At 44.8% G+C, this 12,821-nt stretch overlaps 1 protein-coding gene across 1 annotated transcript in view; it reads left to right on the forward strand.

The window, feature by feature from the left end:
• Window positions 1–817: 817 nt before the first annotated feature.
• Window positions 818–12,821, forward strand: part of LOC115475135 (extended synaptotagmin-3-like) — a 103,297-nt gene continuing 91,293 nt past the window's right edge. The window contains 1 exon segment of the mRNA XM_030210875.1: window positions 818–1,296. Within this exon segment, the coding sequence (XP_030066735.1) occupies window positions 982–1,296 (315 nt within the window). The 5' untranslated portion in view covers window positions 818–981.

Consider the following 12,821-nt stretch of genomic DNA (forward strand, 5'->3'; position numbering starts at 1 on the left):
TATTTACACACTTGGGAGCAACATGTTTTATTTACACCCGTGTTACGAAATTGCGTGCCAAACTATAGTGCATGGCTCTAAGGAAAGGTTACTGCATTGGCCCATGTGTTAACTATTCTGCATTGTCATGCCCCACACTTGTGTTTTCTGAATATGAGTAATCATGCATCCATATCGTATAGTTTGTAAAGAATTAACCCTAGACCTGAGTCGTACATTTTGTAAAGCAGATGTTATTTATGTTCTTTGAATGGTTTCACTTCTGATTTATTTTGTACAGAAGTAATGTAGGGGGGAATGCTCCTCCCCTACTTGAGCTGTATTCTGGGGAGTCCTAGACCTGGCCTGTATGTATCTTCTGAATTGCAGAAATGCCGCTCTCTGTGTTGTATTTTCCCTATGACATTTGCTGAATGTGGTATTTGCCTCCTGCTGTTTTCTGGATGGAGCGATCGGGTTTCCATTTTTGCATCTGCCAATATCTGGTGTGCATATTCTATAGGTAAGTGTAGTCCCACTCCTGTCCTTATAGTCTATCCAGAAGTGACATTTGTAGCTTTGCTGTAGATTCAGCAAGAGGAGGATGACCCGCCCCCTGGGCTGGATATGAAAGTATTACACTGGTGTGTTAAACACGGTGTCTCCCTGCAGCTGTATATGAAGTATCTTACAGGTGTGCTTCTTTGGAGGGACTCGCCGAAGACTGGGCCAGGCGCGCGCCGCCCTCGTGCTGCTGAGCTTCAGGGGCGCCTCCCAGTGCGCAGGTGCAGTGCCGTACAGTACAATACAGTAGGGGGCGGGGCGGGGGTGGGACGCTCTCACCTGGGCTCCCCGGGCTGGAGCAGGAAGGAAGGAAAGGAAGCCACATACCAGCGCCAAGACTCAGAGCAATTGCGGCGCCACCATGAGGGATAAAACGCCGGCAGCGAGAGCGGCTGCCCTTTAGTGTGAGCCAGCAGCAGGAGCATCGCCAAGAAGAGCATGGAAACAGCCCCGAAAGCCAAGCAAGAGCCGGGGGAGTCCTCCGGGGAGAAGGAGCACACGGTAGCCCTGAACCAGCTCACGCTGGAGGTGCTCTCCTACCTGGTCCGGGCGTCTCTCTGCCTGATCCCCGTCTACCTGGTCGGCTACCTGGGCTTCAGCGTCAGCTGGGTGCTGATCGGGCTCTTCCTGTGGATGTGGTGGAAGAAGAACAAGAACTGGAAGCAGTCGCGCCTGGCCGCCGCCTACGAGCTTTTGGAAGACGAGGTGGGAGCCATCAGCAGGGGGCTGCAAGTCCAGCAGCTGCCGGCCTGGGTGAGTAAAAGCTGGGGGGATCCCGCCGGGTCCGGGCGGCTCCCTTTGAACCGATCGCTTGGGGAAAAGTGCAGTGCGCAGCCAGACAAAACTGAGGGACGCTGTCACTTTAGCTTGAAGTTTAAATTTGCTTTAGAAGTTCCAGAGTTTAACTGGGTGGTGCAGAATGATCTGAAATCCAGAAATACTTGGATTTCTGTTCCCGAATGTAAGTACTTTGTTGGATTCAAGTGTGTGTGTTATTAGAAAACTTTGTGGGTAACTAAAGTTGTATTCCTTCCTGGATCTAAGGGATCTGGTTATTCGTTTTTTGTTTTTAAATGATCTTAATGAATAATTACAATTTCTGAGAGAGAGAGAGCAAATCAATGTTGATGAATTCTCCCTGCTTTTTTTCCCACCCGTTTTTGGACACTTGACCTCTTCCTCCTGTATTTTTTTGCATACTGTGGTTGTTTGTTGAGAGCAGACCTAATTGGTACCTAAAAGTTAAAATAACTTCCGGAGAGGTAGCACAAATGACAGAACATCTGCCGTTTCCCCCAGTCAGAGTACTGAAAATGAATATGAGTTTATCTTGTTGGGCAGACTGGATGGACCGTACGGGTCTTTATCTGCCGTCATTTACTATGTTACTATGTTACACTGTTCCTGAATGATTGTAATGTAAACAGAACGTTTGCACCTTTCAAGAAGGTGTCGTTTGGATGACTGCGTTCTCTGTTTTTCAAACAAAGAGTAATCCCTCCTTTGTAAAAGATTAACTCTTCAAAAGCAAGTTATTATGCTTATTTCAGGAAATAATATTTTTGTACGGTAATTTGCACACTCCCACCAATTTTCATCAGACTGCATGGTAATACAGTTAGACAGGTGTCAGCTCACCTCCGCTTTCTCCCTCTTTGAATGTGTGGAGGTCCTATACGTGAGCAGAGCCCCCTTTAATCGTGTACTGGTGCTCTGATACTAACATGAGATGCCTTAATGTCATGAGTCCTAACCTGGTTCCTGAAGTGTATGAAGAATACCAAGTATTATAAAAGCCACCCTTTTATGGACCATAAATGTAAATCTGTTTACATTTCAAGAAAGTTCAATGTGTCCCTGGGCACAGTAACCATTGTATCAAATCTTCATTGGTGTTATTATTAAACAGTACTTCTAGGGCATGTGATTTAGAGATCAAAAAAATGAACCCTTGCCCTGCAAACTGGTGCTAGTTTATTTAAACTTATGGCTATTGTACTGTTCTTTAGGGAGCACGTTACCGATAAAACTTATCTATCAGTATCAAAGGGGGAGTAAATATTCAGCTGCCGGTGGTCAATGTTTTTCTGGCCAGTGCTAGAATTATACCTGGATATTGAATGCTGGAGCCCTATCAAGGTTTATGTGGCTGGCTATCTCTTATCTAGTTAAGCACAATATTCAGTGCCCTTAGTGACACTGGATAAAGATAGGACTGCGTCTTATGTGGTCTGATTTGTCTGGTTAATTTAGGCAGTTAAGGGGTTCTTTTAATAAGGTGCGCTGAAAAATGGCCTGCGCTGGTGTAGACGCGTGTTATTGGACGCATGCAAGTCCATTTTTCAGCGCACCTTCAAAAAAGGCCTCTTTTTTGGGGGGCTGAAAATGGACGTGCGGCGAAATAAAAATTGGCGCACATCCATTTTGGGCCTGAGACCTTATCGCCACCCATTAACTTACCGGTAAGGTCTCGGGCATTAACCAGGTGGTAATTGTCAGTGCACATACACTGCTGATTACCACCTGGTTAGCGCCATGCGCTAGACAATAAAAAGTATTTTCTGCCACGCATGTTGGACGAGCGTAAAAAAATGGAATTACCGCCTGGGGCTCACAGTAGCCGGGCGGTAGTTCCAAATTGATGCACGTTGGACTCGCATAGGTACCTTACGTTCCTTAGCAAAAGGACCCGTAAGTGCTGAAGTAAGTAACTTCCGCAAATCTCTGAAAACCTACCTCTTTAACAAGGCCTACCACGAAAACCCATAACTAACTAGACCACAACATCCATCCACCTTTATCAGATTGTATCTTTCTATAACTACCTGACCAATTCCTCTTGTTATCCTTGACTTCTTTGTAACACCAATTGTATTCTTTACCCTGGCATGGCGACGCCATATCAGGTCTTTGTAAGCCACATTGCAAATAGGTGGGAAAATACAAGTGCAATAAATAATTAAATACTTAACCGCATAAGTGCCAACTGCACCCCGGATCATCAACAAAATATCCAGATTAAGTGTAACGGAGTATCAGAGGGATAGTTCCGTCCAAGCAATTTAACTGGCCAGGCCTCTCCTTCCTTCTTAAATCACTTTGCATATCAACTCATTCATCCAGGGGTGTTCAACCTTGGCCCTCAGTGGCCGGAATCCAGTCGGGGGGGGGGGGGGGGTTTCAGGATTTTCCCGATGAATACACGTGAGATTTATTTGCATGCACTGCCTCCATTGTATGCAAATAGATGACCTGCATATCCATAGTGCAAGTCTTGGAAACCTGACCTGGCGAGGGCCATGGTTTAGACACCCCTGCCTTAATCTCCGTTATTCCCTGGAAATTCGTATTACTTTTCCACCTTAAACTTAACAGAAGAATCGACACGTGGATTAAGCTGAAATATAAAATAGAAGGTTCTGTCCGCTTGGTGCTTTCTCCCCAACAACAATAACAGAATACGTATATACCGTCTATACCTGGAGCTCAGGATCTGTTTACAATAAAATGTCAAGAAGCTTAGCTGAGATTGGGTGGCAGAGCTGGTGGTGGGAGGTGGGGCTGGTGGGTGGGAGGCGGGCATAGTGCTGGGCAGACTTATACGGTCTGTGCCAGAGTCGGTGGTGGGAGGCGGGCATAGTGCTGGGCAGACTTATACGGTCTGTGCCAGAGCCGGTGGTGGGAGGCAGGGCTGGTGGCTTTACTCATACTACCCTCTTGTGTCTGAGAATTATTTTGCCAATAAAGTCACCTTATACCATACTGGAGTTTTGTTGTCTCTGATCACCTGCGGTGGGACCGGCCTCTTTTGCTTCTCAGAACAGTTCGGAATCCTGCTATGTTGGTTGTCATGATTCTTAGGCCTTTTGTATACTAAAGTGTGGTACTGTTTTGCAGTTACCACATGTTAATTGCTGAAATTAATGCACAGAAGCCACCAAACCTCAGCATTATCTGAGTTGCCAGCCATTTCCTATTGAAGTAACAGAGAAAGTTTAACATGTGATAATTGCAGATAAGGTTAGCTATACCTATTCAGGTGGTATTAACTAGGTTGTATTATCTGCCACATTAACACATGTGGTAACAACCTGTAAGGCATTGTCCCCATCCATTCTCTGTCCTGTTCTCTCTGTTAATGTTTTATTTTTATATTTAGATTTTGCTCACACCTTTTTCAGTAGTAGCTCAAGGTGAGTTACATTCAGGTACTCTGGATATTTCTCTGTCCCAGGAGGGCTCACAATCTAAGTTTGTACCTGAGGCAATGTAGGGTTAAGTGACTTGCCCAAGATCACAAGGAGCAGTAGTGGGATTTGAACCGGCCACCTCTGGATTGCAAGACTGGTGCTCTAACCACTAGGCCACTCCTCCACTCAATGTTATCTGCCATGTTAAGTCACTTTGGGGCCCTTTTACCAAACTACGGTAAAAAGTGGCCTTTAGCACGTCCTTGCGTCAATCATTCCCACACGCTGAGGCCATTTTTACCACAGGGGTAAAATGACTGATTTTTCTATTTTCTGTATTAATGGCCACATACAAATTTTCCCATTAGCGCACGAGCTCCTACTTCCGCCTATTTTGTAGGCAGTAAGGGCTCATGCGCTAATCACACACTAATCAGTTAGTGTGTGGCAATGTAGGTACGCTAACCGATTGCTTCAGAGCATGCCTACTCTCCACCCCCAGATCCAGCCCAGCACAAAGAATGTTTTTATTTTTTTTCGTGCAAGTAGCGTAGTAGTTGCACCGATCCCCCAAATTACCGTGTGACAACTGAGCGCACCCCACAGACATATTTAGCTTCGGTAAGCATGCACTAGTGCTTAGTAAAAGGACCCCTTAATAGCTAGTGCAGCATAGTAAGTAGGCCCCTCGGTGTCCTAACGACAGCACTGGTGCCGCTAATCTTCTAGAACATATATTTCTATATAGTATGTAATCTAATTGTTAATGCAGTGGCCTGAGAAACAAGGGAATCAGGTTTGATTCCCGCTGCAGCTTCTTATGTCTCTGGCAAGTCACTTAGCCTTTCATTTCCCCAGGTACAGCATTAGTGCCTCCTCAGAGTAGAGGAGTGGCCTAGTGGTTAGAGCACCGGTCTTGCAATCTAGAGGTGGCTGGTTCAAATCCCACTGCTGCTCCTTGTGAGCTTGGGCAAGTCACTTAACCCTCCATTGCCTCAGGTACAAACTTAGATTGTGAGCCCTCCTGGAACTGAGACATATCCAGTGTACCTGAATGTAACTCACCTTGAGCTACTACTGAAAAAGGTGTGAGCAAATTCTAAATAAATATAATATGTAAACCTGCTTTGATTGTAACCATGGAAAGGTGGTATATCAAGTCTCATCCCTTCCTCCCTCTTTCTCTGCACAATGTGGCTTAATGTCAAATCAGGGCAGTTTAATTTAAAATATTTATAAAATTACATTTAATAAACATGAAACAACATTTCCTTAAGATGGTAGGAACAAATATGTGTTTTTTCATTCACATATAGCCTGACTTGCCCAGTAACTAGGTCTGCTCCTCTTTTTTACTTCTGCTCTCTCCCTCTACCCTTCCCACAAGCAGCTACATGTTTCCTAACCTGGGGGTCGATGCAGAAAGCCATGCTGTAGAGCTGCATGCACGTGGCTGAGCACACAGTTTCTACCACAAAATTAAAATCGTGTGGTGCAATAAGCTAATGGGATGTTAATTTTAAGCACACAAAACGTGGGGGGGGGGGAGTGGGGAAAGACAAAACTAGTATTTAAACCCCCAAAACTGGCACCAAATTCTTTCGACCAACTCTTCTGCCGCCCCAGACCTGGAAAACATTTCTTATATTGTGCACACGTTAAAGGTCAATGTTTTCTTTCTGTGCATTGCAGAGGAATGCCATATTTTCACGCATATAAGCTGCAGCTAATACTCATTTTTACATTTTGACTAGAGGGGTCGTTGCTAATACAAGGGTGTGTTTTATACACATTCCTGATTACATAATGAGCAGAGAACAATGCAATGTGAAGTTTATCACAACACAGCAGCAACAGAAAACTCGTACGTAAACTTATATGTGTGATTAAATTTTGCTGTGAAACTGAAAGTAGGGGGGAGGAAAATACCTGGCACATGCGCACATAGGTTTTACGGTAAGCGTGCTCTCGTGTGCATGCCCAGACAAAAACAGAAGTGTCAGCGCACATGGGCACCTGTTCTTCTGTGCCTAAATGCAGTAATACATTGGTTTTCGTTGACTTTGGTTATTGTCTGTTTCGGTTTTCGTCGATTTTTTTCAGTGAACAATTTGCCTCGGATTTCGTCGGCGTGCCCACGTGACCTCACTGCTAATTTTGCGAAAACATAGGGCGACCCACGCGTTCTCCCTCTCAGTGATTCATATGGAAATAATTGCCTCGGTTTGCGTCGGTTTTGGATTTTGCCGATTGTTTTTGGACGGATTATCGACGAAAACCGAGGTACCACTGTATGTGTGTTTTCATTTTAGTGCTGTGTGGACACGCACATGTGTTCATTGCTTACTATCTGCTTTTAAAACATACAGTTTGCAGCCATCTACACCTTAACACCCACACTTTAGCATTCGACACAGAATGGCATGCGTGCACACCCGAGCGGCGGCTACTACATAGGTGCAGCTTATGGAGAGGCACATTTACATGAAGGCAGAAAATCCGTGGCTTGTACTAGGGTAGGGCTTATAGTTGTGTGCAAAAATACAGAACTTAATGGCGTCATTACCGTGCATTTTAATAAAGTAATGCGTCCATGTGTACCATGCGAGTTACTGGCTACTAAAAGGGGTTGAACACGAGAATTAACTTGCACGTACATTCCAGGATAACCACACATTTCGACTCATGGTACCTTTCTAGAGTGGAGGAGTAGCCTAGTGGTTAGTGCAGCGGACTTTGATCCTGGGGAACTGGGTTAAATTCCCACTGCAGCTCCTTGTGACTCTGGGCAAGTCTCTTAACCCTCCATTGCCCCAGGTACAAAATAAGTACCTGAATATCTGTAAACCGCTTTGAATGTAGTTGCAAAATACCACAGAAAGGCAGTATATCAAGTCCCATTTCCCTTTCCCTATTTGAGATTCTGCATGGAATGTTGCTACCATTGGAGATTCTAGATGGAATGTTGCTACTATTGAGATTCTGTTGCTACTATTTGAGATTCTACATGGAATGTTGCTATTCCACTAGCAACATTCCATGTAGAAGCCTTCCCTTGCAGATCAGCAATGCGGCCGCGCAGGCTTCTGTTTCTGTAAGTCTGACGTCCTGCACATACGTGCAGGACGTCAGACTCACAGAAACAGAAGCCTGCGTGGCCACATTGGTGATCTGCAAGGGCCGACTTCTACATGGAATGTTGCTAGTGGAGGAGTAGCCTAGTGGTTAGTGCAGTGGACTTTGATCCTGGGGAACTGAGTTTGATTCCCACTGCAGCTCCTTATGACTCTGGGCAAGTCACTTAACCCTTCATTGCCCCAGGTACAAAATAAGTACCTGAATATATGTAAACCGCTTTGAATGTAGTTGCAAAATACCACAGAAAGGCAGTATATCAAGTCCCCCAATTCCCTTCCCTTTCCCTTTCTGCATCGGCTCCCTAGTCCTTGATCTGTTACCCTCTCCATTGTTGTGCACTGGACTGTCTGTCCTTTTTCCCACGTTCCCTACAGTACCATATACCTTGTTGATCTCATTTTAACTCTGCTTTTGTACCTCCTGAGTTTCTACTGTCCTCTGCTAACTTTTTCAGCATCCAAGTGAGGAGTGACTTTATTCTTACTATTATATAACAAAATCAGAAATGCCTGAAGAATTCTATTAAAGTAAAATCAACCTGCCCAGGTGGTGGCTCCCGGGCAGCTGGGGAATGGGGAGAGAGGAGTATGGGACAAAAAGGGCTATTTTTTTGCTTCTTTTTCAGAGACTTAATACTTGTAAAAATGTTTCAGCTGATTTCAAGATGACTCTCTTATCAACAGATACCGCTGCAATGCTAGTAGACATTCCTGGGCCATTATTGCTCACAATTGTACCATTAAGAGGCAATATTCCTCCCCTCCCCCCTTCAGCATTCCATCACATTTACAGATGCATTTTTGTGAGCAGCTGTAATAAACTGCAGAGAAGTATTAATTAACTCGTTTTAGTGGTGCTGTAGCTTTAAGAAGTTGATGATTTGTTTACCCTCTGTTGGGAGGAAACCTTCTCTGGCCAAATCTCCAAACAGGTTTCTCTGTAGAACAGCATTCCTGCATATGTACCTGAAATTATTGCCAGGCTTGTTTCTTGACATTTCCGTTCCAGTTGCTGGTCCGATTCCTTTTTCTTCCTCCTTTTCTTCCTCTTTCTAATGTCTGCTATTGACAAAATTGGTCTGTGCAATATCATTTAAAATGGAATGCTGAAAAAACTAAGCTTCTGTGGTTTGCTGTTGATCAGAGTTTTATACCGGATCAGATTAAATAGTTGGATGGGTCGTGTCATACAAGGCCCTACGCACAAAACTTACTGGGCCAGCACCGTGCGTTTTTCACCGGCTCCAGCTGTTATAGCAAGCACGGTCTTTAGTGAGTCATGCACAAAGGGGCTTAGCGAGCTTTTTACCATTCGCAGCAGCACACAACGAGAATCATAGGCAAATGAGCTGTTTAGTCTTCAAATGTTCATTGTCAGCGATGCACGGCCATTTTCCGAACGATGCACAGAAGCAGCCCCTGCCTTTTGCGTGGAAATTCTTACGGGTGGTCAGGAGCTGTCATTGCATGAGAGTAACCTGTCGGCGGAGCAGACTGGTTGGTATTTTTCGGAGGCTCGGATGGCCCTTGATGTTCAGCAGGGTTCGGAGGGTCCTTGATGCGCAGCAGTGGGAGAGTCAGATGGAGAGGGGAGAGAGGATCAGACTCTGCTTTTGAAAGTGACGGTGAGCTGCCCACCCCCGGCACTGCCTAGCAGAATCGTAGCTGGGGGGGCCGATCGCACCAAAAAGATTTCGGACTGGTGCCATGAAATGTCCACTTTTGTACAAACCTGATCTCCTCCAATACCCTGTAGCACCTTGCATGCCAAGTACACATGGTTTTCATACACACAGCTTGCATGCATGCATGAAAGCCTTGTGTAACACTTGCAGTTCTCTGTTCTCCTTCTCCTCGCCTATCCCCTCATAAGTGCTGCTATCAGTCTTCCCCCTTATGCCCCTGATCAGTGCCGCACCCCAGAAATCTGCTCCTCCTGTCCCTGATCACTAATCATGAGACGGTTTCCAAGCGGTTCTTTGCTGTTTCTGCCAAATCTGATAGGTCAGGTAGGGACTTTCTGGAACGTAAGAGTAGCCATACTGAGTAAGACCAATTGTCCATCTAGCCCAGTATCCTGCTTTCCAAACAGTGACCAAGCCAGGTCACAAGTACCTGGCAGAAACCCAATTAGCAGCAACATTCCATGTCACCAATCCTGGGGCAAGCACTTGCTTCCCCATCTGTGGCGCAGCCACGGGTGGGCCTGGTGGGCCGGGGCCCACCCACTTAGGGCTCAGGCCCATCCAACAGTAGCACATGGTAATGAAAATGCTGCTCTCCACAATACTGGCACCTTCGCATGTTCAGTTTTCAATGCATGCCTGCTGCAGACTATCAAGGTGGAAACTGGAGAGAAGCATTTTCCCACCAGCTGAGACATTTTTTTGATGTGGGGGTGGGAGACAGAACATTTGGTGCCCACCCACTTCTTGCCTAGGCCCACCCAAAATCTGCTGTCTGGCTACGCCCCTGTTCCCCATGTCTGTCTCAATAGCAGACTATAGACTTTTCCTCCAGGAACTTGTCCAAACCTTTTTTTTTTTTAACCCAGATATGCTAACCGCTGTTACTACATCCTCCGGCAAAGAGTTCCAGAGCTTAACTATTCATTGAGTAAAAAAATATTTCCTTCTATTTGTTTTAAAGGTATTTCCATGTAACTTCCTTGAGTGTCCCCTAGTCTTTGTACTTTTGGAACAAGTAAAAAAATCGATTTACTTCCACTCGTTCTACACCATTCAGGATTTTGTGGAGCTCAATCATATCTCCTCTCATCTGTCTCTTTTTACAAGCTGAAGAGCCCTAATCTCTTTAGCCTTTCCTCATACGAGGATAGCAAAGCAAGTTGTGGCACGCGCCGCCAATTTAAAGCGTACGCATTGGTGATCGTACACGTTTCACGTCTGAGAATGGAGTAGCCCTGCTGAAGCCCGTCTCAGGCTTGTGTCCGTAGGAGGACTTGAGTATTTTGTAAGTACTTAAAAAAGCTTTAATTGTGAATGTTTATAGTATTGATAATTATAGGAATGTGCTACATTTAGGTTTATGTGGCTCATGGTTTAGAACTAGATGTGTGTGTGTGTGTGTGTGTGTGTGTGGTTGTAGGTCCCCTTCTGAGGAAGCGGAAGCGAAACCCAGTCAGGGTTAAGGGGTTGGCTTGTTATAGCACGATGAGAGAGAATTTCAGGAGCGTGTTCACAGGATCACAAAATCACGGGAGCTATCCCCAAGGGAAGTAAACCTCTATATGTACCTGAATCAGTTATATTATTTATATCATTTATATTGTGTATTTATTTGTTGCATTTGTATCCAACATTTTCCCACCTTTTTGCAGGCTCAATGTGGCTTACATTATGCCGTAATGGCGATTGCCATTTCTGGAAAGAGAAATACAAAGTAGTATTACATTTAAAGTTCATAAATGTTAAAATATAAAGTAAGTTAGATAAACGGTACATTTCAGGCGTGAGAGATAAGGGGGTAATGCATTAATGTTCATTAGTGACAAATTGATTGAAGCTAACAGGTATAGAGAGTTCGATTTTGTCTGGTTCTGGTAGAGTATTGATGTCAGGTCATTTATGAAGGATCATTGTGGTTCGTCTTTTTGAACAGGTTGGTCTTTAGTAATTTCCGGAAGGCTGCCGGAATTAAGCTGGAGTGGAGGAGTGGCCTAGTGGTTAGGGTGGTGGACTCTGGTCCTGGGGAACTGAGGAACTGAGTTCGATTCCCACTTCAGGCACAGGCAGCTCCTTGTGACTCTGGGCAAGTCACTTAACCCTCCATTGCCCCATGTAAGCCGCATTGAGCCTGCCATGAGTGGGAAAGCGCGGGGTACAAATGTAACTAAAAAAAAAAAAAGCATGGTATAACTGTGTAACATGAATATGTTGGGCATATAAGTGGGTACTCTTGTGGGTTCAGAGTGAAAGGGTCATTTATGGGAATAAATATATCTACATAAGCACGTAGGTGGAGAACCAGTAAATGAGGTGTAGTGCTCATTGTTCCATATATACTGCTGAGTGGTAAGATAAAGACAGGCTAGTAACTGCTGTGTGATTTGCATAAGCATGGTAGAAGAACAGTTGTTTGTGTAAGCGGATGCATAATTGAGCTGTTTAAAAGAACAAAGTATGTACATACTTGGAGAGGGATTTGGAACACCTAATGTGCGATGATGGTTCCATCGATGACTCTGCCACATATTCCCTTGGGGATATAATGGTTGGAATGGGTGTGAACTGAGCACATTATCTTCACAAACATTTTCTGTCAAATAGTTAAGACAGCTTTAAACTCTTCAGGAAGAGCCAGGGCTATTTTTGAGTGGGTACTTGGGGGTACTGAGTACCGGCACCTTTTAAATTTTATTTTAGTTACATTTGTACCCCGCGCTTTCCCACTCATGGCAGGCTCAATGCGGCTTACATGGGGCAATGGAGGGTTAAGTGACTTGCCCAGAGTCACAAGGAGCTGCCTGTGCCTGAAGTGGGAATCGAACTCAGTTCCTCAGTTCCCCTTTTCCTTTGTCTGCTAAAATTGACCCATGGTCCTCATGTTTTAATGAAAGAGCTCAGGCTCTACAGACAAATTCTGCCTTGTCATAGATTCTGTGACTGCAGGGGGCCTGGCTATTGTGGGGTGGGTCTTTCGGTGATCAACCCACCCCTGAAGGATGCCCTGGCATTTGAGTATAGGCACCTTTTTCGCTAGAAAAAATGTGCTTTTATGAATTAAGTTTAACTGTTTAGCCTTGTGCTATGATTAGGACTCTTCTACTGTAGAGCAGTGTTTCCATTTTTCAGGATATCCGCAATGAATATGCATGAACGTTTTCATTCATATTCATTGTGGATATCCTGAAAACCCGATAGCAAGGGAGTACTCCAGGACCGACTTGAGAAACACTTTTATAGAGAATAATTTTAGGATTTGCCTTGCT

The sequence above is a fragment of the Microcaecilia unicolor genome, chromosome 7 (genome assembly GCF_901765095.1).
Source record: "Microcaecilia unicolor chromosome 7, aMicUni1.1, whole genome shotgun sequence".
Lineage (NCBI taxonomy): Eukaryota > Metazoa > Chordata > Amphibia > Gymnophiona > Siphonopidae > Microcaecilia > Microcaecilia unicolor.